At 40.8% G+C, this 22,852-nt stretch overlaps 1 protein-coding gene across 9 annotated transcripts in view; it reads left to right on the top strand.

Annotated features, from left to right (window-relative positions):
• The window catches only part of Tcf4 (transcription factor 4), a 343,351-nt gene that overhangs the window by 205,014 nt on the left and 115,485 nt on the right, over window positions 1-22,852 (top strand). For 5 of the 9 annotated variants that reach the window (XM_041639270.1, XM_041639272.1, XM_041639268.1 and 2 more), the window contains 2 exons: window positions 14,381-14,510; window positions 14,968-15,017. In XM_041639270.1, the coding sequence (XP_041495204.1) occupies window positions 14,381-14,510; window positions 14,968-15,017 (180 nt within the window). The remainder of the gene's footprint in view (window positions 1-14,380; window positions 14,511-14,967; window positions 15,018-22,852) is intronic. The other 4 variants (XM_041639273.1, XM_041639271.1, XM_041639276.1 and 1 more) reach the window with 1 other exon arrangement.

Below are 22,852 nucleotides of genomic sequence, written 5' to 3'. Positions count from 1 at the left end.
TATGTCAGTTTAAAAAAAAATCCAGCTGCTGATGTTTGTGCACCCCCATCCATTTTTTTAAGCTAATGCTCCAAAATTAGAGTATTTCAGTATTCCTGGATTTCCTGGTGAGCACCTGTACAGGTGTGTAGTCAGTACAGACTGACAGGGACATGCTCTGCTCGCCCTGTGTGCCTGTAGGGCTTGTGTGCTCTTTTAGAAGGAATCCACGTGCCATTTACTCTGTTCTTATCCTCAACCATTTCTGGCTTTGGCTTGTGAAGCAAGGGAGCATTGTGGGACAGGGCAAAGGGGCTTTTTGCGATGGGGCCCTAGACCAGAGGGGACTTCTCATTCCTTCCCTGACCATCTGTTTGACCTTTAGTCTAGGGTGTCTAAAGACCTCATCTTTATGCTAGTTTTAAAAATTCTGTTCTGCAGAGAACGGAGCAGAATATAATTCTTGGGGGACCCCGAAGCCTTGAACCACCCAGCCAGCGTTGAAAAATACTCTGAACTTTAATACCCTTCTTCGGCTGAAAATGCATAGAGCTGGTTTTACAGATATGTTCGTCTCTGAATCTTTTGATCGTGGAAAATTTCAAATGCAACAGTAATTCAGAGTACTGTAAAGTGTAAAACCATGTCTCTACCCTTCAGTTTCAACAGAAACTGAAGCCTTTGCCCTGTCTGCCTTAGAACCATCTTAGCCGTTTGATGATTTCCAAGTGCTTTATTGTAGGTTGCATATCATTTTATATATAAACACAGCATCTCTTACTTTAGATTCTATAAATAAATAGCATCTCCCCCCCTCGGCTTAACATAACCACAGTATCATCAGGGAACCTGCTGGGACTCTCAGCAATCCTTCCTTAGCACCCTGGACCCTGGCTTTTGTCTTTTGTCTCTGGACATAGTGGCTCTCACCTGGTAACCCACCATCTGCAAGGCAGAGGTGAGAAGTTATGACTTCAAGGTTAGTCTGAGCTCCACAGCAAAACCTTGTCACAGAAAAGCAAAACAAAACATCCCAAACTAGGAACAACAACAACAAAAAAAAAACAGCAACAGAAAACAAATGGTTTTTGTCGCTGGTGTGCTTGGACTAAATGTTGCCCATGGGTATTGTCTACCTTTGGCCTTTTTGAAAATCCACAGCTTTCCCTATTACACCCTTTTTGATCTTGTCTGATTTTGTGGATTTGATTGATCTCTTTCTTCCTCCCAGCCTTTTAACATGTATTCTCCACAGTTCCTGTTAACTGAGAGGAGTCAACAGGCTTAAGATTTCCTTGGTTTTTACTTCTGTTTCTGTCACCGTGATAAATACTGACAGAGACCAACTCGAGGCTAAAAGGGTTTATTTCATCTTATAGGTTCACTCCAGCGTCATGGGAAACCCGGGCGGGAGCTCCAGGCCACAGAGGAAGGCTGCTCACTGGCTTGCTCTCCTGGCTTTGCTTGCTCCCCCTGCTTCCTTATACCACCCAGGACCACCTACCCAGGGGGGGCACCACCCACACGAGCTGGGCTGCCCCACATCAATCTTCAGTTCAATCAAGAATATGCCCCCCACAGACATGCCCAAAGGCCTATCTGATGGAGGCAATTCCAAAACTGAGATTCCCTCTTCCTGATAGAAGGAAAAAGTAATAATAATAAAAATAAAATAAAAAGGAAAAGAAAGGAAGGAAACCTAAACAGCACACAAAGGGCCGTTGTTTTCAAAGCTAAGCCTAAAACAGCACAGCTTTCCTTCTTTTTTGTTTAATTTTTATAAATGATTTCTCACTGATGTAGCTTCAACTGCCTGTGGACCCTTGGTTTTTTGGGCCTTCGCCTCCTGAGTACTGGAATTATAGTATAACTGGCTAGTTCTTGCCCTGCTCCCCTTGCTCCCTCCTTCCCACTCCCAGTACCTTGTTTTGCTGCCAGATACAAACAGAATCTGCCCTTTATTTTCACCGTATCTAGATAGTTCAGGTAGTTTCTGTGCCGTCTACAGCATCCCTCCCCATCATCTCTCGCCATTTCGATGATTTCACTGGAGAATGTGTATTTTACATTTAGTCTTCTCCTTGAATTTGTAAGGTACCTCTCAGATCTACCCTACCTCCCCGGAAGTGATAAAACTCCACCAATGTGCTTATGTGTACCTTCTTTTCTTGTGTACCCGGAACTGAATTGTTCATCGAGCTGTGTTTGATCCTTGACGTCTAGAACACGACCTTGAGCATCCTAAAGAAGTGACTGCATGTGTTGCCCACTCCTTAAAGACATGGGTGTTGCTTTCAGGATCAGTAGTGGAGGTTCCACTAAATTTAAGCCTGGATCTTGATCGAACTGTGTGAGTCCCTTGAGGCAGGAGGATTTCCTCAACTTTTTCACCCAGTATTGCCCATTCAGGTCAAGGAGTAGGTTGCAAATCATGTGTGTGTTTGCTAAGGGAGGGATGGCAGCAAGCTTTGTGTGTGTTTGATTGGAGCCTGTATAACAATAAACAAATTTATACATACTCATATACTCACACATGCATACATGAGGATACAGTGTACCAGTCAGTCTGCCCCTGTTCCCCTGACGGTTTTACATCGCAATCTGGAATGTCATAGAAAATCTAGGCTTCAAATAGGAAACGAACTTTGCCCAGCACAAAGCTCAGTGCGTTCTGGTGGAGGCAGGGTCTCTGCCTTGTACCACATGAGTGAAATTCGGGTATTGACCCATTTTGCCTTTTGAGTATATAGAACTTCCGTCAAGTAGCAGTAAAAATTACCTGTTTAAGTCACTTTAAAAATCAAAACACCCAAGTGTGTAAAAAGACATGACTAGTCATCCTGAATGCATAGATTCTCTGGTGAATGGACAGGCAAACACAGAGGCCAGCTGTGTCTGTGTAGAACTAGGCGTAGATGAACTTACCAGTTCAAATCTGTGCAGTTATCTTAAGCAAGTTATGAGGAGGGTTCTAATGGAACGTTAAGTATATCTAGGTGCTGACTGTAATTAAAAGATTACTGCTGTGGGGCCCCTGTTAACCCTCGCCACAAGCACAGTGTAGGAGGAGGTGGCTGTGTGTAGCCATACCACCCTGGCTGGGCCTGATCTCCTCTGATCTCAGAAAGTGAACAGTACTGGGCCTGCTTAGTATTTGAAGGGAAAGAGAACTTTCCTTGTCTTGCTGCCTTATTTGGATCATGGGTCTTTTAGAATTTAAGAAGTGCTTGTATTTGGGGAGGGTAGTGGGGTACAAACATATAGCATGTACCATATACCCCACCCCAGAATGTTTTAGGCAGTTTCTAAGAATTGAATAGATGTTAATGTCTGTAATGAATCTTGTGAACTGCAAACAGTTATCTGAGCTCCATGGATATTAGAAGTAAGAAAAAGAGACTGTGGACCTTCTGATTAACAAATGAACATATAATCAGTTTAAAAAATTATAAATAATCAGGGACCAGAGAGAGGACTCAGCGGCTAAGAGCACTGGCTGCGCTTCCAGAGGACCCGGGTTCAATTCCCAGCACCCACATGGCAGCTCACAACCGTCTAAAACTCCAGTTTCGGGGCATCTGCCCCCTTCACATAGACTTATGTAGGCAAAAGTCTGTCTGTCAATTCTATTCCTTAACGTGCATCCATATACTGTAAATGAGGTAATAATACATTTATGGAAAACTAATGTGAACATTTAGCTTTAAGTTTTAAAATGGGTCTAGTAAGTAGAGCCCAGTAGCACAGACCTATAATCTCAGCTACTTTGGAGTTTGAGGCAGGTGGCTTGCAAGTTTAATAGCTGCTTGGGATTACAGAGCTCAAGGCTAGCCTGGGCAAATGACATCCTGCCTCAAAATGTAAAATAAAATAAGAAGCTGTTGGTGTGTCATTAGTGGAGTTTGTCGTGCATGCACAAGGCCCTAGGTTCGATCTCTTGTACTGCAAAGAAAGTAAGTAAGTAGTGTCAGGTAGTGTGTCCTTGTGTGTGCATGCATGTGTGCCTGTGCGCATGTGCATATATCTAGGTAATCATTAGTATTCCAGATACACTTCAGAATATTTTAGAGTCTCCATTCTTTTGTTTTTATTTGCTTATTTATTTGTTTGGTTTTTTTTTTCAAGGCAGGATTTTTCTCTGTTGTGGTTGTTTCTCTGGCTATCCTTGCACTCACTCTGTAGATCAGGCTGGCCTCGAACTCACAGAGATCCATCTGTCTCTGCCTCTCTGGTGCTGGGATTAAAGGCGTGCTCTGGTGGTAGGCTAGAGTCTACCTTCTCCAGCCCCTTCCTGACTTCTTTTTCTGTGTTTGAAGTTGTCAGGTTTTGCTTCTAGGCTGAACTCAACTCCAAGTCATCAGATTACTTGTGTGCAGGTTCTTTTCTCGGAAGGGTTTTGTGGGAAAAGATCAAAGTGTTTGTTTCTTTTAAAAATCGATACACGAAATTCTGTCTTCTGGAAGTGCATGTTCTGCAGGCTTCTTTCGGGGATTTTGTTCAACTGGCTGGTGAACTAGTTTGGCATGTCCGTGCCACATGCTCAATATCTAAATATATTTATAATGAGGTATTATGTGAGCACATAATAAAAATATACCTGTCCTACATCCTCGGGGAGAGAAAAGGAGTGTTTATTTATACATGCAAATGCTCCACAGCTCCTTTAAGAACCCATTAAAATCACCTTCTCCTTCTGACTTTGTAAAGTTTTCTGGTCATTGCTTGTTCTGTATCATCTTTCTTATAAAACTAAGGACTGCTTTAGATAGTTGTGCATTTGAGTGCTGGGTAAATGGAATAATTGATCGCCAGCTATTTTACTAAACAAATCTTTCCTGGCATCCGTGAGTTTTTTATGGCATTTTTGTAGGGAGGGACACCGGGGCACAGGACGTGGGACTCGAGTGCATTGCTGCAAATAGGTCCTCAGTGCTCAAGCTGGTGTTGGAGAGTGGAGAAGGGGTAGGGGGGTGGGAGGCTCCTGATCCTATGATTGAAGGATGAGCATGAGGTAACTGTTAACATTTTCAGATGTGATGTTACCAGGAACCGCATGAAACTAAGCGATGTAATTACTGTCAGTGAAATGACACCGTTTGCTTGTTCATTGGTTTTCAGATAGTTTTCAAGTTCTCTTGGGTGGGTAGTTAGCTTCCTTCTACCTCGGGCCACCTCATCTGTAGAGTGGGATTAATACAAGGGGAGCCTCTGGGAGCTGAGATAATTAAATGGGTTACCGCAGCCAACGGAGCTTGAACTGCAGTGAGTTCTGTGTGGATATTTGCTGCTCTTTGTATGACTGCCGTCATTTAGAATAACATCTCCCATATTGAAAAGTGTCCCCTACATCTACCTGTAATCCCAAGGCACTGTAATAAGGGGGCAGCACTAGGGTCCAGGGTAGGGCGTTGTCTTCCCCTACAGTCCCTAGAAGTCCTAATAAGATGATGTTTGATTCTCATCTCCAGAGGTATTTTGGAGTGGGCTTTCTAATGTAGAGTGGGAAGACCAGTCCTCTGAGGAGAGGGCTCAGTTCTGGTAAACCTAAGCCGCAGAAGTGGGGAACACACCACTCACCATGCTTAGGCCATCTTTAGCCAAGGTTTTCACATAAGTGTTCTGTTTCCTCCAAGCCCACCACAGTAGCTGGCGTATAGCAAAGGCCGCATCTTCTCAGTGCTGAATCTATTTCTCTGGCTTTGCTTCTGTCTAAACCAACTTGATTGTAGTAGTCAAGAAAGTAGAAGCTAAAGGCTAGGTATCTAAGATGTTCGAGAAACCTAAGGAGAACGGTTTCCTAACTAACTCGTTTAAATTCTCCCAGACTCCTCTGGATGCTGTGTTCTGCAGAGTAACCATCCTCTTTAAAAAGTTTCCACAAAGCCAGGTGGTGGCGCACGCCTTTAATCCCAGCACTCGGGAGGCAGAGGCAGGCCTCTGTGAGTTCGAGACCAGCCTGGTCTACAAGAGCTAGTTCCAGGACAGGCTCCAAAACCACAGAGAAACCCTGTTTCGAAGAAAAAAAAAGTCTCCACAAGTGACAAATTTTTACAAGGTACAAGAGCATCACCCCAAAGCAAGGAAGCTCATGAGGGGCCACATGTCAGTAGTGAGAAATCACAGACATCAAGTTCCTAAGGGCCTTATGTTGTCTGAGTGATTCTCATGATGACTGTGCTCATATTACCATATTGTACCAAAGAACCAAATACCCACTAGGATTACATATCCAGATTCTCCAGGGACAAGTGGTACTTACAAGTAGCCCTGATGAATTCCATTGGGTTAGATGACCCTTCTGCAGTAAGAAGAGACATGCTTTCAAAGTCAGGGTTCCCTAACAATAATTGATATTGCCAGCTAACAAGGAAGGGCTTGGGACAGATAGAGCACAGAAAGATTGGGGCATAAAGGACAAGTATATGTGTCAATGTCAAGTATAATTGGCCCCACTACTTGCTAGCCATGTGGTATTGGTCAGGACACAGAGACACTCTCAATGTCCCCATCTGTACACTGGAGGCTGCACTGTCTGCCATGTTAGTGTCTAAAGGATCTGTACTTGTTTCTGGCTGTGGTCAATATCATCAGCAGCATCGCCAGTAGGAGTTACTAGAGGGATAGATCTGTTCTCTCTCTCTCTCTCTCTTTTCTTGGGTTGACCAATAAAACAGTTTTGCATTTCCTTCATTGTTTAGGGAGCACCTGCTCTATTGCATCCCCATGCTCGGCACTATAGATGAAGAGTCAACAGATGAATACCTAAGTCATTTCCTGCTCTGATAAGCAGATAACAAGCTTGGCCTCCATCCCCCACGTTTAGGAAAGAGGGCATGTTGGGAGGTAGAGCTAAGGCACACAGAGCCAAAGGCCATATGTAGACAGGGTTATTTAGAAGGAAGGAATTCCAGGGTGATTTGAGATTGTGTTAGACATGTACTACTGGACCGGAATGCGAGCTTGTCACGCTGTTTGCATGTGGGCTCTCTTGTCACGCTCTACCTCAGTGGTTGCTTGCAGAGTTGACCACTAGGCTATAATTGAGCACCCTGGTAGTTTCATGAAGGAAATCCTGTCTCCTGTTCTCAGAGAGGCTAGTCCCATAAACATGGATTTTCTATATCTTTGCCTAGAGAGGCAAACATTTGCAATAACCTTGCATTAGAACTCTCCCCATCCTGTATGATAAAGGCTGACTCTTTTATTTTACCTAAATAGCAACATGGTCAAGTGAGGCTCTCTCAGCATGTTTATTAGGGCCATGTCTGTGTGATGCTAATTCCCCTGTATGCTGACATGTCCTATCAAAGTTTTCCTGTTTTACTTGGGTACACTATTGCTAGCAGAAAGCACTTTAAGAAAAATATTTTTTATATGGTATTGAGTGACTATTTGTCAAATTATAAATTATACAATCTTCCTGAGCCATTCTGAGGAGGAGTTTTAATTGACAAGAAAGTGCTTTTCTTAAATTCTGTATAGTTAAATAAGAATTTTTAGGCTTAATTTTATTCAAGTTACTGGTTGTTTTGATGCCTCACCCCCCCCCACCCTAACTTGCACTGCACAACAACTAAATTAATCTTCTTTTTAATACGTAAGAGATGACCTGGGCTTCCAGAATGCATTTTCATGAACCACAGAAAAACTTTCTCACTTTAGTGTACACAAGAAATAATATTTGTTGTTGTTGTTTTTTAATTTGAGAAGAAGTCAAATAGGTGGATGTATAAATCTCATCAGTCCTCGGGCAGTTGTAATTTCCATTAAAAATGCATGAATTTTTACTTGACCATTACCACATTATACATTAAGTTGCAGTTACCATAGCAACATTTGTATTACACTATAGCATTTAAATGTAAGGTGTTTTTCTTTACAAGGAAAAACAATATATTTGAATTTTGAACTGTCTTGTGAAATCCAATCGCTGTTAAAATAAATAATTTTGCTCAGGGTTACTGAATTCTTTAGGAGTTATGCAAATTCCCAACCTAAACTGTGAAGCTTGTTTGTTTTTTTATGTCATGGAAGAAGAAAATAAAAATTTTTAAGTGTCAAATATTAAATGCCCAGCCACTGAGTGCCCATAATTGGTTTTGAAAAGAGAGAATACATAATTGAACCACCCTTGTAATCATCTGTCAGTGTCGGACACAGTAACTGAGAGTTTAACTTCTTCTACTCTATACGATGTACAGAGTTCTACGCCACGTCAGAGAATTTTTATTTCAGTACAACTGGCAGATTGACTTTAAACCATTTTATCTTCTATTTAGTTGAGTTAGCAACAAATTACTTCTCTGTTTGAAAAATAAAATCAAATGAGTTGCTGAAAGAAATCCTTGTGGCATTTTGAGGAAAGTGGCCACTAACATTCAGATTCTGAGATTTCTTTATTAAATATGGGGAAGCCCCTATCTTCTTGCCAGTGTGGCCCAAGGCCACTAAGCTATCACTGATTTGTAGACTCCCATCTTTAACCCTTTCAGCTCTTTATAGTCATGTTTCAAATTATTAGCACAGTGTGTTTTTGTTTGGTTTTTGTTTTTTATCTGATAGTGGAGTAGAGGATCTAATAATCATCTCAGCTTCAGACGACTCTTTTAAGTAATAGTTAGTGGGTTTTAACAGGACTATCCTGAAGGGATATCCTGAGGGAGGAAGCTGAAGTATTTGTTGGGCACCATTTCTGCTGGACATTTTGCATGTGTTGTTTCTTGCACTCCTAGGAACTTTGGTAAAGCATTTATTAGTCCCCCTCTACAGAGGAGGAGAGAGCAGTTGTATTCCAGCAGTCTGGATTCTTTTGAGGTTGGGGTTTATGCAGAACTCAATGGTCTTCCTTCTTACTTTGTGTGAACCCTCTTTCCTTCCCTCCCTTCCTCCCTCCCTCCCTCCCCCCTCCTTCCCTTTCTTTTTCAGTCTCTCCCTCCCTCTGTCCGTTCCTTTTTCTCTTCTTTTTTCCCTTCCTGACTCCTTCCTTTCGTCTTCCTTTTTCCTTCTTTCTTCTTACCTTCCTTTGTTTATGGTAGTAAGGGTTGAGCCTGTTGCTTTGCATATGCTAGACAACTGCTCTACCACTGAGCTATATCGCCAGCTCTTTTTTATTTTTTATTTTGTGATAGGATCTTGCTTAGTTGCCCCTCACTTGAACCTGAGCTTACTCTGTAGCCCAGGCTGGCCCTGTATTTGCAGTCCTGCTACCTCAGCTTTCCAAACACCTGGGATTACACAACTGCCCCACTAGGCCTAGCTTGAGCTTTATTTCCAAGTTTCTGTGGAATACAATGTGCACTTTAAATTTAATATGAATTGTTATTTTTGAAAATACTCAAAATTTCTTAAAGGAGACTATTTGCTGAATGACAGTCTCAATAATTTGTATTTCTTGGTCACACAGCTACCATCTAAGCCCCTGGTTATCTCTGCCATTTCATCTTTCTAGTATTTTTTTCCCCCAAGTCCTCTTTTACTGAAACTAAGTCCAGAACAGAAATGAAAGCATGCTGTATCAGTGTCTTTCTGGACACTCGGGGATCAGGGATAAAGACTGTCCGAGGTATGACCTTCAGTTGTAAGCTTTGAAGTTCAAAAGTGGACAGGTGGAATTACTGTGTTTTTCATTGCCCTTTGGTGCAAGATATATTCTAGGTTGCCGAGTAAGTGCGGACAGCAGCAAAATTATGGCCTCCTCCTGCTACTAAGTAAGTCAGCAATGGCCCTTCTGTGGTCGAAATGGCAAATTCAGCAGCAACTATTCAATAGGGAATTGCAAAAACTTCCCCATGGCTATTAAGAATCTTGTTCAGCAGTGTCTTTGGAAACCTAATTCTGTGCAGCCATGGAGATATGTCCTCGGCTGTGATCAAGTGTATTAAGGACATCTCCTTTGTCATTTCTCTCCACATCTAGTTTGCACCTAACGCTGCAAAGTCTATTAGGTACCTATACAGACATCCCACATTCATAAGTTTTATAGCCGGGCTGAATTTTATTTCCAGTTTAAAATAACAAATCCCTGCTTTTGTGGAGTCAGTTCGCCATACAAAGCCACTATACATCACTTGGGTCTGCGATGAAAGAATGGACTCGCAGCTGTGTGAGTGCCAGAATACCCAAACATGAATTAGACTCACACGCATTTGGCAAAAGTTCAGAAAGGGAGCTTAATCTGGTTTCATCCGAGACTGCTTTTCTCTGCTCTGCAGCATCCCCCACCCTGAGATGTTGTGTCTGATAGCAGATCACAAGGTAATGGTAGGGACGCAAAGGCGGAGAAAGACTGAAAACCAGGGGCACATTTCCCCCCTCGGAGATGTCCGAACCCCGGCTTCTCTTTCTGCTCTCTGAGGATCCACCTCTGAAATTAAAGGCCACTCACCTGTTAGATAAATTAAACATACGTCCAAAAGCAGTGCGCAGAGCTCTCTGATCTCATCCATATCTATAATTAAGGGTAAATATAATCTTCCTTTTTAGAAATGAACCACTCCCCCTCCCCTTTACTTTTAAAAGTCCTGGATGAACTGGAACAATCGTTTGGAACGAGATGATTTTAGTTTAACAAGAAATTTTGATAATTTAAGCTTCGAGCAGTTTCTTTGATTTTTGATTGCCATTCAGTTATAAATCTAATTTGAGATAGAAGCCACTTTTCTGTTTACCAAGTGTAATTCGTGGTTACATCCTTAGTTGCATAAACCAAGCTTAGTAGTTGATCAAGGAGTGAAGGCCCACACTCAGCCCCTAATGAAGTAAGGGCAGGGCTGAGATGATGCTAGACATCTTCATGTTCAAACCTGCTAGGATACAGGCAACAGTGTGGTTTCCTCGAGCATCTCAGAATCTTGACTTCGGTGTCTGAATGGCTGTGCCAGTCGTGGCTCCTTGCTGGTGAGTGGGCTGCACTGGGTGACTCTCCAGTCTTTTGAGCTCAGTGAGCAAAGTTGGCGTGTTTTTTTTTGTTTTGGTTTTTTTTTTTTTTTTTTTTTTTGGTTTGTGTTTTAAGGCTTCAAATTGTTTGCCTTTGGATGGGATTAAGGAGAAGGCCTTGTCTCATCACATGTGGACAGTTAAACAGATTCACAAGCATGGCTTTAAGATTTACAGGTTAGCTATATGAAACACCACATCTTGCTTCCAGTGTTTCCTAATTGATGGGGGCAGCTAACTGCTGTGGACCCAGAATAACCACAGAACACAAGGTAGCACAATGTAAAAAAAAAAAAAAAGCAAAATGAAAAACAAATAAAAAACAGGACCCTTAAACTTTTCTAATCCTATTAGAGGCAAGAATTCATTTACCCATTTTGAAAATAGACTTAGCTTTTAAACTTAACAGCCATGAAATATAAATTTGTTTTCAAAGCTATACATACTTATTTTATAAACAGATGAATGCCTTATCTTTTATGTGTTCTGTTTATTTAATTTGCCTTAATCAAATGCCATTGACTTTTAAACATTCACGTACCAAGTGTTTGAGCAGTGGAAATTATTTTGAATCTTTCCCATTATGGTAGAGGCTGGACCATGTGACGTAAAGACCAAACAATAGTAAATAGTCATTGTTCATTTCACAAGTAGACCCTCCAATAAGAGCACATATATTTTTATCTTCCTTTTCCCTGTGGGGGTGATTAGTGCCCCTTTAAGTTTGAGGAAATGTTTATTTTTGTCCCTTTAGAAGAATGATTCCATTGTCCGAGTGGGAAAAAAAAAGGAACAAACATGTCTGAAAGAAAGAAGCAGGACTGTGCTTTTTTCTTTTCCTTATTTTGGGGGGGAGAGATTATCAGGAGCCTCTGTTTGGAAGTGCTCTGTGCCTTTCGCTGCTGTCAGTCCACAGTGCATGCGGCTTTGTAGAAGAGCCGAAAGCTGGTTTGCTTTTGACTGGCCACAGGAAGATTTTCTTTGAAATCTACAACAAGCAGGTCAGCCTTAGTCATTTAGCTGTTATCATGATCTGTTTTTCACAACTCCGTTGTGAATGCTCCTAAAACCAGGGCAGCTAGCTTGTTTGTTTTTATGTTGGCCTACTACGTGGGTTTCCTTTTCTGGGAGGGAAATCTTTGCTACCAGGACCAATAGGAATCAACCAACGATTAGGCCCCTTGAAAAGAGAAGAGAATATTTCAGAATATTTGGTCAACCCTTTCCTGAGGATTTTATATTATTTTGAAAAAAAAAAGAGAAAAGAAAAAATAAGAGCCATGGCTGCCAGTACAGTGTCTATGAAATTGATAGATACCAAGCTAGTATTAGTCCATGGGTTCTGAATGATGTCGCTTCCATGGGTATTGAGTGATGTAGCTGAATGGTAGACCATTTGCCTAGAATGCAAGAGGCTCAGCATACTATAAGACAGTAACAACAACAATAATTATTATTATTTTTAAACTTTTTTCTCCAATAAAATGAAGACTCAGTGGTAGATCTACCAAGTCATGGGGAGAGTAACTTCACATAGAAACACCTTTATCAGTGGAGACATTAAAAATATTCTTGGATTAAGGGTTAGATAAATATAAACTTGTCAGTAAGAATTTGTCAAAAGTGAAATTTCAGGTAGAACCTCTAATTTTTAAATGCCTAAGGCGATAAAAATAAATGTTTGATGTTATATCTTTATGTTTCCTAATTTGTAGACAAGTTGCTTGTAATGTTCTTGCTGCTCTAGCCTGCCATTATTAACATGCCTGCCATTATTAATACTTTCCCATCTCCTGAAAGTTCCCGAAGTGCAGCAGTTGAGTATGCTGATCTCAGGTTTTTATCTGGCAAAGGATCTAATTTTCCTCCTTTGTGGATGGAACCGAGATGTTAGCAGTGAGCTGCTTGTTCAGTAATACGTTTTCACTCTGAGAATCTCTTTTTCCGTTTTTTTTTTTTTTTTCTTAAAGTAATGTTCATCACGTATCCCTTGGAAAAGTCATAAGCTGGAAGCATGGAAGACAGGCATGCTAGTGCTTGATTATCCCATTATATATTGTTCACCAGTAGGCACAGAACTCCCCCACCATCGCCAGCTCTCTTTATGATATTTAGCTATATTGTGGTGACTAGGAGAGCTTTGAATTTTTGATTTTCCAGCTTATGGGTCATATTTGACCAACCGCTTTCACTGGAAGACATGCCACTTTGTTGAGCTATTTAGGAATCAAAAAGACTGTCTTAATTTAAAACAAGGACCCTTTGTTTCAGGTGGTGACTGCCTTGTGAAATTTTCCAGTTCTCAGCGGGTTAACCAGGGAACAGGGGCAGAGTCATAATTGGCCTATTTAGAGTATTTTGCATGTGAATACTGTGTTAGTGAAGCATCCCTAAGTCTGTTGTGAGTGACATGGTGATTAGAATTTAGATTAGGGAAAACACATTCTGTACTTTATCAAGGACAGTAATTAGTTCCATCAGTAAAAGTTGATTACAAGTAACGATAAAGTTAGATTTTTAGCACTTAATTTTAAAATTTCTTTATTAAATAGCAAATTTGTTCTTAATATAAATGGTACTAGCTACCCTTGTTTTATTGCCTATCAGAATAATTAAAAAAACAATGTGTTCAATGCAGAGTATAATCAGGCGGTTTATATATTGTGGGTAAGTTTCTACGTAGCTTTTAGAAAATGTAATATTATGTAATCTGTCTCATGTCATCATTTTCTGAAAGTTTAGCCGTCCGTCACACCGCGATAACGTGATGATATTTGCGGGAATGTGCTAGTCTTCAGGTGAATGTTTAATCCTTGGGGATTTGTTTCAGTTCCTGGTAGTCTTAAGGAGCGCATGGGCTGTTCCCGTTTCCAGAGAATGTCTACGTTTGCTATAATCTTGAAAGTTTGCCCTGGGATTTGAATTTCTTCTCCACTCATCTGGTATTCTGCCCTCTGTGGGTACCTTACAAAGTCCTGGACGGTCAGGATATGCCCTGCAGAGAGTGGACTGTATACCCCCAGTGTGTGCAGCTGGGAGAAGTTGTGTGTGTTCCAAAAAAAAAAAAAAAAAAAAAAATGAGATTCGTGTTAGTCCTTTCGAAACAAGGGTATGAATAGCTCCCAGGTAGGAGCCTGCGTGCGGGGAAAGAAAACATTTTCGTGTTAAAGAAACGACATTTTCTTACGAAATTTAAGTGGTAGTCATCTGAAACCATCTTCTAAAATGTATTTGGTGTAAAGGGGTACCATTCCCCGTCTTTAAAGTAAAGGGTTAAAAATACCGAACTTGATGATAGCTGCTTGCTCAGTGGCTTTTGCTTTTTGGCAGTTGTTTTGCTAATTGTCTTAGCTCAGCAAATGCTGGGGTTTGTATTACTCTGCTTAAAATCGCGTGCGAGGTGATAAATGTGAAAAATTAAACTTCCATGTTTGTTTTTGTTTCTTTGTTTCTTTCCACCTTCTAGCAGAGCCTCCTTGGAGGGGACATGGATATGGGCAATCCAGGAACCCTTTCGCCCACCAAACCTGGCTCGCAGTACTATCAGTATTCTAGCAATAACACCCGGCGGAGGCCTCTTCACAGTAGTGCCATGGGTAAGGCCCTTTTCTGTTTGAGTGCCTGGAGTCTTTATTAAATTCACTTTAAGAAATGCCATCCTATCCCAACTTTGCCCCAGAAAGACACCCCTTTCCTCAGCATGGAGTCAATCCTCAGCTTGGTGCCTTTTCCACACATCCCCCCCACCCTTTCCAGGAGATATGGTAACAATGTACGAAGAAGCATAACTTTTTAAATGTCTGCTTATTTTGGGGTGTCACTTGACTGTGCACACAAGAAACCCGTTTTTTAAAACACAAAGTAGCCACAGGCAAAGCCAGTCTCTTCAATTTCACCTGCAAAGCAGAGTTTGATTTGATTTCTGGTAGGAGCGGGAGTGAGCTAGGATGTCTCCCCTAATCCTGGTAGTTTCTTGCTTTGATATCTTTTCCTTTGGAGAACTGGGCATGTGGGAGCTTACAGCTTCTCTGTTTTTGGTTTTGTTTATTGCAGAGGTGCAGACCAAGAAAGTCCGAAAAGTTCCTCCAGGTTTGCCCTCTTCAGTAAGTACTGCCTCTTTTTACTTTATCCATTGGGTTCTGTTTGGTATCAGTAGAAGGCAACAGAAGTCGGTGAGGTTCCATGCGCCCAGAGCTGCCTGGGCATCTAGAACATGGAAGATCAGAAAGGACCAGCACCTGACCCTGGCAGCGGTGGTTAATTGCCCCTGCTGGAAGGCTGGCGCTTAGGTTGGTGTTCAGCAAGTTAAGCTCTGAAGAGAGCCTTGGAAAGGTACCTCAGGTTGCACACAGCTTCACCTGTACAGGGCTTTGGAGAGCATGAGTATTAGTTTCCCGTACTGGTTAAACTCTTTGTCAGTATTATGATGATTTAGGGATTTGCATGAGAAAGGAGATTTGCGGAGCGGATTTAGGGGAAATTTACATGGGTTTCAGCCCAGAGTGCAGGGAGAATGTCTCTATTTTCTGGAGAGGTGGATGAATGAGGACTGTAAAGGTGGTCACTGTTTGTTTGCTCCTTCATGCCAGGTGAGGAGGTCAGAGGAATCCAGGGTAGCCAAAGCATCCTGGGCATTTGTCATACCCGGAGCTGTGTTGTTGGGGTGTTGCTGTGATGCCCCAGGCCCCAACCTAGGAAAACTGGCTTGTAATCACAGGAAATGCATGACACATTGATTTGAGTTCATGCATTTGCAAATTTTAGGTCCTAGGAGGTATTTAATTTGTTTATACCTAACCCATTGCTAGCAATTTTCTCCTTATGTAAAATTAAAAAAAAAAATGGTTTCCTCTCTTCTTTTCCTGTTTCCTTTTTTAAAAAAAATCTTTCCTTACAGTGTTGTACATGCGAAGACAGTTTTAACTTAATCTTCTAGTATGTAAAAAAAAAATGACTAATGGGCCTTATAAGTTCTTACACTTTCAGACAAAATTATATTTAGATTTCTGAAAATGTATAACCAATCAGTGCTCTCCTTGGTTCTATTTCATTTTTAGTAAATTAGAAGAATAATGGGTTTTGCAAATGTGCTAGATTAACCCACACACCTGTGTATTTGACTTGATTTCGGTTCAGCTCATCCAAAAAAATTATTAAATGAATATATCAGAATAAGTCTTATCAAAAAACCCCACAAATTTTGTATGCTGATTATCAGACTTGATAATGTTGAAGAAGCACCACAAAATTAGCCATAAATATGGAAAAATATTGTGTAAATAAAACTGCCAATGGCATATAAAATAGTCATTTTAGAATATCAATATGTCACTTAGAACTGTACTATGTTGTTATTTCTCGAGTTTCTATATCTTATTGAAATTGGCTGTTTCTGTGGGCCTATTGACGTTTGGTAGAATTAATGTAGATGGCATTTTAGATTTTATAGTTTAAACGACAGCTTCAAATGATCAAGACCTTGAAGCTGTTTACATTTGAACATAACCCTGACAATACTAAACACATTGAAAAGGACTTTGGCTGTTCTGAGGTGACCGTGTAACTGTGCAGGGAAGCTGCACCACTAGGTCTATCTCATCCCATCTGTGTCACATGGTGAAATGAACTTTGAGGTTTTTGTTTGTTTGTTTGTTGTTTTTTCCACTGCAAAAAAAATTTGCAGAAATCTTCATACTTTCTTAGAAGTTTTTGAAGTATCTGAGATGTTATTATCAGTAACTTAAGTCGTTACAAATATTCCTTCTTAGTTAGCTAGTCTCTACAAAAACATCTGCAAGGGTTTTTTTTTTGTTGTTGTTGTTGTTGTTTTTTATTGCTGTTGGTGGCACTTCCCTTGCCCTATGCTCAGAAAACAGAAAGTCTTTTTCTTCTAACACATGAGAGTTAGACATTGGAACTTTGTTTCTGTTGTTCCAAGTTTTGGCTTTTGGTGGACAGTTTGGTTTGGGACTAACTCTTCCAAGAGAACTAAGTGTTCATGGTTGAATGTCTTCCTCATGGCCCTGTGGGATAAACTGATGAATGGCCTTTCTTCAAAAGACAAGGAACAAGATGAAAATTCAGTTAAGGTTTAAGCAGAAAGAAGTTAAGTTTGAGCAATCGTGCACTCCCGTCAATGCTATACTTGGTAATTCCAGAGCATCTCAGTTCTCTTTGAGCTGTGGTTCGCTTAGTGTACTTAGCTCTGCTGTATTGTTCTGCTGCTGAGAATGAGACCCACACCTTGCCAGCATAATAAAAAAAGTGTGTATTTTTACTTGATTTTAGGAAAGAGTCTGTGCTAGACACTGTCGCACTTTGACTCCAATAGATCTAGATTTCTGTATTTTTAGATCTATGTCTTCCATATTTTTATGTTCAAATAAAATTAAGAAATGTGTCTTATTCAAGATACATCTAGACCTTGTTTCAACATATTCTTGAGTATATCTGTAACACATAGTAAAAGATTGGGTTAGCTTTCTTTTACAGTGATTTGGTTAGATAACAACATTTGTCTTCACTTAGATACATATTGACCATGATAAATAGTAATAAATCTATCACAGTCCGTTGCGAGAACTCGTCCTCCACCCCCAGTGAAATGGGCCCTCTCTCTTTCGTAGATAAACAGAGGAACACTTAGTGTGGTATTCCATAGGTATATACTGTGATACACTTGTGTGAGCGAGTGGACTTCCTTGCTGTAGTGCCGCTGGCTCTTTCAGGCTATCTGGGTCAAGGAGGTGGGGAGAATTGCCTAGCTTTGTTTCAGAGCTCTGCTGTGCCTGCAGAGAGAGAGAAGGGGAGGGAGAGGCAGAAGTGAAAGGGAGGGAAGAAGGGAGAGACAGAGAGGCTGACACAGAGAGAGACTTGGCTCAATGTCGTGTCATAGTTTTGTTAGGAGACATGAATTTGCATTTGTGCTGTAGGCTCGACACAGGGTGGTGTAAGAATCACCCACAAGGCTTAGCGTCTTTAGAACCACAGAGGAAGAGAAGGCAGCCCACTGGAGAGCAGAGGTCTGGAGTGATGTCTAGGGTACTTTGGTTGTTTAAGGGAAGACTGTGGGAAATGATACTTGGTCAGAGAGCCCCACTTCCTGCTGCCAAAAGTTGTCGTGGGCCATGCCCCACTATCGCATGGTCTTCCTCTGCTGAAGGGACTTCAGCACTAAAGCTGTGTTCTTGCTCTCACCGCTCATCTGGCCTTTCTAACCTTTTAAATCTGCATGTGAGCTTCTTGTTGGTTAGATCTCTGCATCTCGATTTTCTGCTTTACAGTTTTTTTCTCTGGGATCTGGACCCTCTGCAGCTTTACTAGCCTTTCCAGCACGTGTCTTGTTTGCGAGTAGCCTAATGATCGTGCACACGGAGTTGTGCATTTATGCAGAGAATAAAAGGCACAATATTAAATTACAGCTTAGGAGAAATGATCCGTGCGTTTTTTTTTACTAGAAATTAATGCGATAGAATTAAAATCTGGAAAGTAACAATTTCAAAGTGTACTGTTTAAAAATAGTCTTATCAAATTCACAGAAAATAAGGAAGGAACAGATGTCATTTGGAAGTTTTATTGTGCTCACTAACATGTAAACATACAAAGCCTTGATCATCAAATTGAAATTCTGTATGTTTTATCAGAAGGTGTGAATTGTACACTTTCGTATTTCAGTGTTTGTAGGGTTGGCCTTCACTCTTGCTGTAAGCTCACTCAGGCCTTTTGGAGCAATGGAAGCTTGTGGAAATGCTAAGAGCTATTTTATGACCACTGTCATCTCCAAGGAGAGTTTTACAAACGGAATTGTTCAGTAAAGTCTAATTTCCATGCTAAATTGTAGTTTTGGTTTATTTATTTATGTTTAGTTCAGGAGGATCTGGCAAGCTTTAAGTGGTCAGAGATAATTTTGGATGCACAGATCCTGAGGAAAAGATTCTAAAATAAGATTGGAACATCTCCAAGATTTTTTGAGGCATGAGTGGCTCCTTAGGTAGATTTGAGAAAACAAAAGTGTAGCATGTGTTTGATACTATTTGATATCCCCAAGGAACGTGAATTCTTAGGTAAAATAAAATCATTAGGTCTGGACTTAGCTATATTTTATAGTGAAATTATTAGATACATCAATGAAAGTGAGCAGATAATACTAACAGTATTAATTTTCTTAGATACTTTCTATCACATTAGAAAGTGTTTTAGTTTGCATGTTTTAAATATGCTATTGAATCTGTACTTTAAAGTATTTTAGATTTTTTTTTCTCCTCAGATCCTTAAAGAAATCTCAAATGATTTCTCAAGAAGAATTGATAACTTGTTTATTTCTTAGTAGGAGCCCAGAAGTTCTGTGGTTAAAAACCATAGTATTTAAAGCACATAGGCCCTCATCACTTTTGATGAGTGTCATAAGCAGTCATGGACACGCTGTTCTGTGTCTCATGGTGCATTTTCATGTCTACACATTTTAACCCAAGCAGTGATGCAGCCCCTTTAAGATGACTGTGGCAGTATTAAATGTTTCGTGAGTAAATTGGGCATAGGCCACCTGGACTTGGGCTTGTGTAGGGAATTCTAGAAGGACCCAGTAAGTGATAAGATACATAACAGAATGCGTCTTTAAGGTCCTTTCCTGTATGATACAAACAGTTGTATGGGTTTCCACTCAAATGTTCGGGCAGCTCATAGAATCAACTCTGAACTTAGTGTGCTCATATTCTAATTGACGATCCTAAAATATAAGATTTGATCACATAAATGAAGCCAATAATTTATAAAAATATATAGGGGGAAGAAGATTGTGGTAATGCAATTAAGCATGCAAATAAGAGGGAACATCCACCCAGTTATGTAGCACATATGATACAACACTGGGCTACTGTGCAGACCCAGGGACAGTCCATCTCAAAGTATGCATTTGTTCCTGGAGTGAATGCAGAGTTCACTAATCCAGCCTGGAGCTGTAAGTTCAGTAATGTGTTTTCTGGAAATCAATCTCATCCTCTCCATTTTTTTTTAGAAGATAATAAAGAGTTGAGTTTTGTATGAGATTCTGGGATATGAAATAAATACAGGAAGATCTTTGCATTTGGACTCATTATTTCAGAATGCACGCACAGGAAATATGCACCATCACCGTTTGGCATTTGGCATTCCCGTCTCCCAGAAGTTTCCTAAAAGAGTTCTGTATTACTGAGAATTTCAGAATAATTCTTGCAACTTCGAAACACAATCTTTCCCCTTCTTCAAAAAGAGACTTCTGGTGTGCATATTTTAAATGTAAAAAGAGAAAGAAATGTGAGGTTTGTGGGGTAGCAGGGGCAAAAATAAAGGCTCACCTTAGCAGATTTGTGTATCTGTTAGCTAGTCAAAGGTTATCTCTGCAAATTAAAAAGTTAGAAACCGTAGAGACTCAAAGGAAGCAAGACCATTTCATTCCCCCTACCAGAGGGGTGTGTGTGTGTGTCTGTCTGTCTGTCTGATTCATCTTCTCTGCAGGCTGCCTTAAGGTAGGCATGAAACACTATGCCCTTACCCCTCCCCAGTGTGTGTGATTGTTTGTAATCAAGTCTTTTAATCCAGTGTCAGTGTTAAGATTTATTGGAACTTCTTTAAGAGTTCAGCAGCAGCACAAGACACCTGTACTCGGGTGTGAGAAAGGAGAAATACATTTTAGGGAACGGTTATTTTGCACTTTCTTTTCTCACTTGCCCTTTAGAGTGTAACTTGGTGTGGAAAGTTGGACTCTTCGTGGTTTAATTTCAGAACTCTAAGAGCTGGCTGCAAGAATCCTTTACCACAGAAAGAGAATGGTCCCAGGACCTCCATGTAGTTTGCCATTATAAAGCTTGTTTTGGGTCATCTGCCTTCTCTATGGATTTCTTGTTTCTGGACATACATAGATGGGGACTCGATATTCAGTTGGAAGCCGTTCCTTCCTAACTATTAAAAGAAAAGTTCACTGACCGAAGCAGTCTTATATTCTAACAGAGAAATAAACTATTCTTCTGTTCCAGTTAGTAACAATTTCTGCATCTCCAAGATCTGTTTCCTTTCTTTTGCAGAATTCCAAAGTTTTTATTTGAAGTAATAAATCAGAGGTAGACCTTGGGGCAGGAGGCAGGGGGCTAAATGCAATTTAGAAGTGTCAGTGAGTCTAAAAGAATGAGAAATGTCATCAAAAAGAGCCAAGCTGTCTTTTCCTAAGGCAGAATAGCTATAGCTGTGCTGTGGACAGGCACCTGCTTTGTTTGTTTTTAAAAGTAAATTGCATTGAATTTTAAACCGGCATTTCAAAGGAATAGCCCGGGTCTGTATTGTCCAGGGTGTGTTTGTATAGCCACTGTGTTCCTTTTCAAAGCGCAGGAACTTTCATAAAATGCAGGCAGATTCTGTAGTTTTAAATACTCCATTATTTGATCTCAGACCAGCAACATGCCAAAGAGTGTGTTTACCCTTTCAAAGCTGCTGCCTAGGCGGAGCAGGCCCGGCTGGCTTTCACTTGAGCACTGCTCCCTCTTCAGGGACCTTACGGTAATGCAGTGGCGCACCTCAGAGCCCCAAAGCCGAATGAGCTATGTTCTGTTCAGGTGTCTCCATTTCAGTCCAAAACGAATGTGAAAGCTGTATTTTTGCAGAAAGTAGATATTTTGAAAAATTATCTCTCAGCAGCGTAGAAACACCACCCGTGCAAGCTGCAGAATTAGATCAATACGGTGCTAGTGAGGGAAATTGATCTGCAAGCAGTCACCTACAGGGCACTCGGAAGTCATTCTGGATGTGTAAAGTTTCACTGGGCGTGTTTTGTTTGTTCAGTGGAAGAGGGAAATAGGGGCATGTCTCTACTTTGCGGGCGGTCTTCAAAGACAACTGTGGGAAAACATCTAGGTGCACTGCCTTGTTGGAGCTCACTGAAGCCTTGTGAAGCATGGATCATAGTAGAAGGTGTATTTTCTCAGGAAAAGGAACTTTGTAGTACATTCAGTCATGAAAATTAGCGCCATCCTTCACACACATCTAGAAAAATCATCGCCATCGCCGCTTGCTGTCGCCAGTTAAGAGATTTTCTAACAATGCTGTTTTGGAACAATTATTCCGGTATCGTCTGTGGAAGAGGATCTGCCTGCCTGCAGCATCCTCCTCCCTCCCAGCCCATATCATTCTAAATATGCCTCCTGGATTATACTTATAATAATATTGTAATGGCTTTCATTCTCCTGATCGGCACAGTATATCATTATATCATTAGCTGCTACGAGAAAACGGTTTCAAGTAGGTGGCTGATTCTTCGCGGTAATGTTTTCAAGTAACCCCGTTTGGGGAATTGGGCTATGGCACAGGTGCTCAGGTGTATTAACACGGGGCTCAATAATATTTTCTGGCTTGCTCATTAGGAAGCGAACTTTGAAGCACAAAATAATTCAATAACAAGTCGTGTATAAAACCCAGGCTGCTGTTTTAACAAACTTTAGAGACTCGCAATATTAAGAAGGGACTTAAAGTGTCACCGAGGGGCACAGGGTGTTGCGTTCACGGTGCATGGGAGCAGAGAGCTGAGTGCTCATGGCATGGTGATCCTCGTCAGCATCAGAACGGGAAAGAAACAAATGGCAGTTACTGTTGTACTGCCTGAAAATATGATATAAAACAGCTACAAATCCTGCCACTTGGTACTCAGACATATGCTTTAGAAGTAAAATTGTATTGCTGAAAGCTTATGGGTCCCTCACTTCGAACCTTGACATAAAGTTTATTTATATAGTTACCCAAGATAATGGTCCATATTATCAGTGGTTTCATTGATCCATGGGCAAAAATGTAACGAAATCCAACATATTTACTCTAGCTTGAAATAGTTTGGATGTGTAAAACTCACACCACAATAAGCAATTATTTTATAAACAAGTCCCATTTTGCTTTCCCTTTAGTAAACCACATCCACGTG

This window comes from Microtus oregoni, unplaced genomic scaffold (genome assembly GCF_018167655.1).
Source record: "Microtus oregoni isolate MIOR12 unplaced genomic scaffold, Mior012 000057F_ref0000458, whole genome shotgun sequence".
In the NCBI taxonomy this organism is placed as follows: Eukaryota; Metazoa; Chordata; class Mammalia; order Rodentia; family Cricetidae; genus Microtus; species Microtus oregoni.
This window is presented reverse-complemented; position numbering and strand designations above follow the sequence as displayed.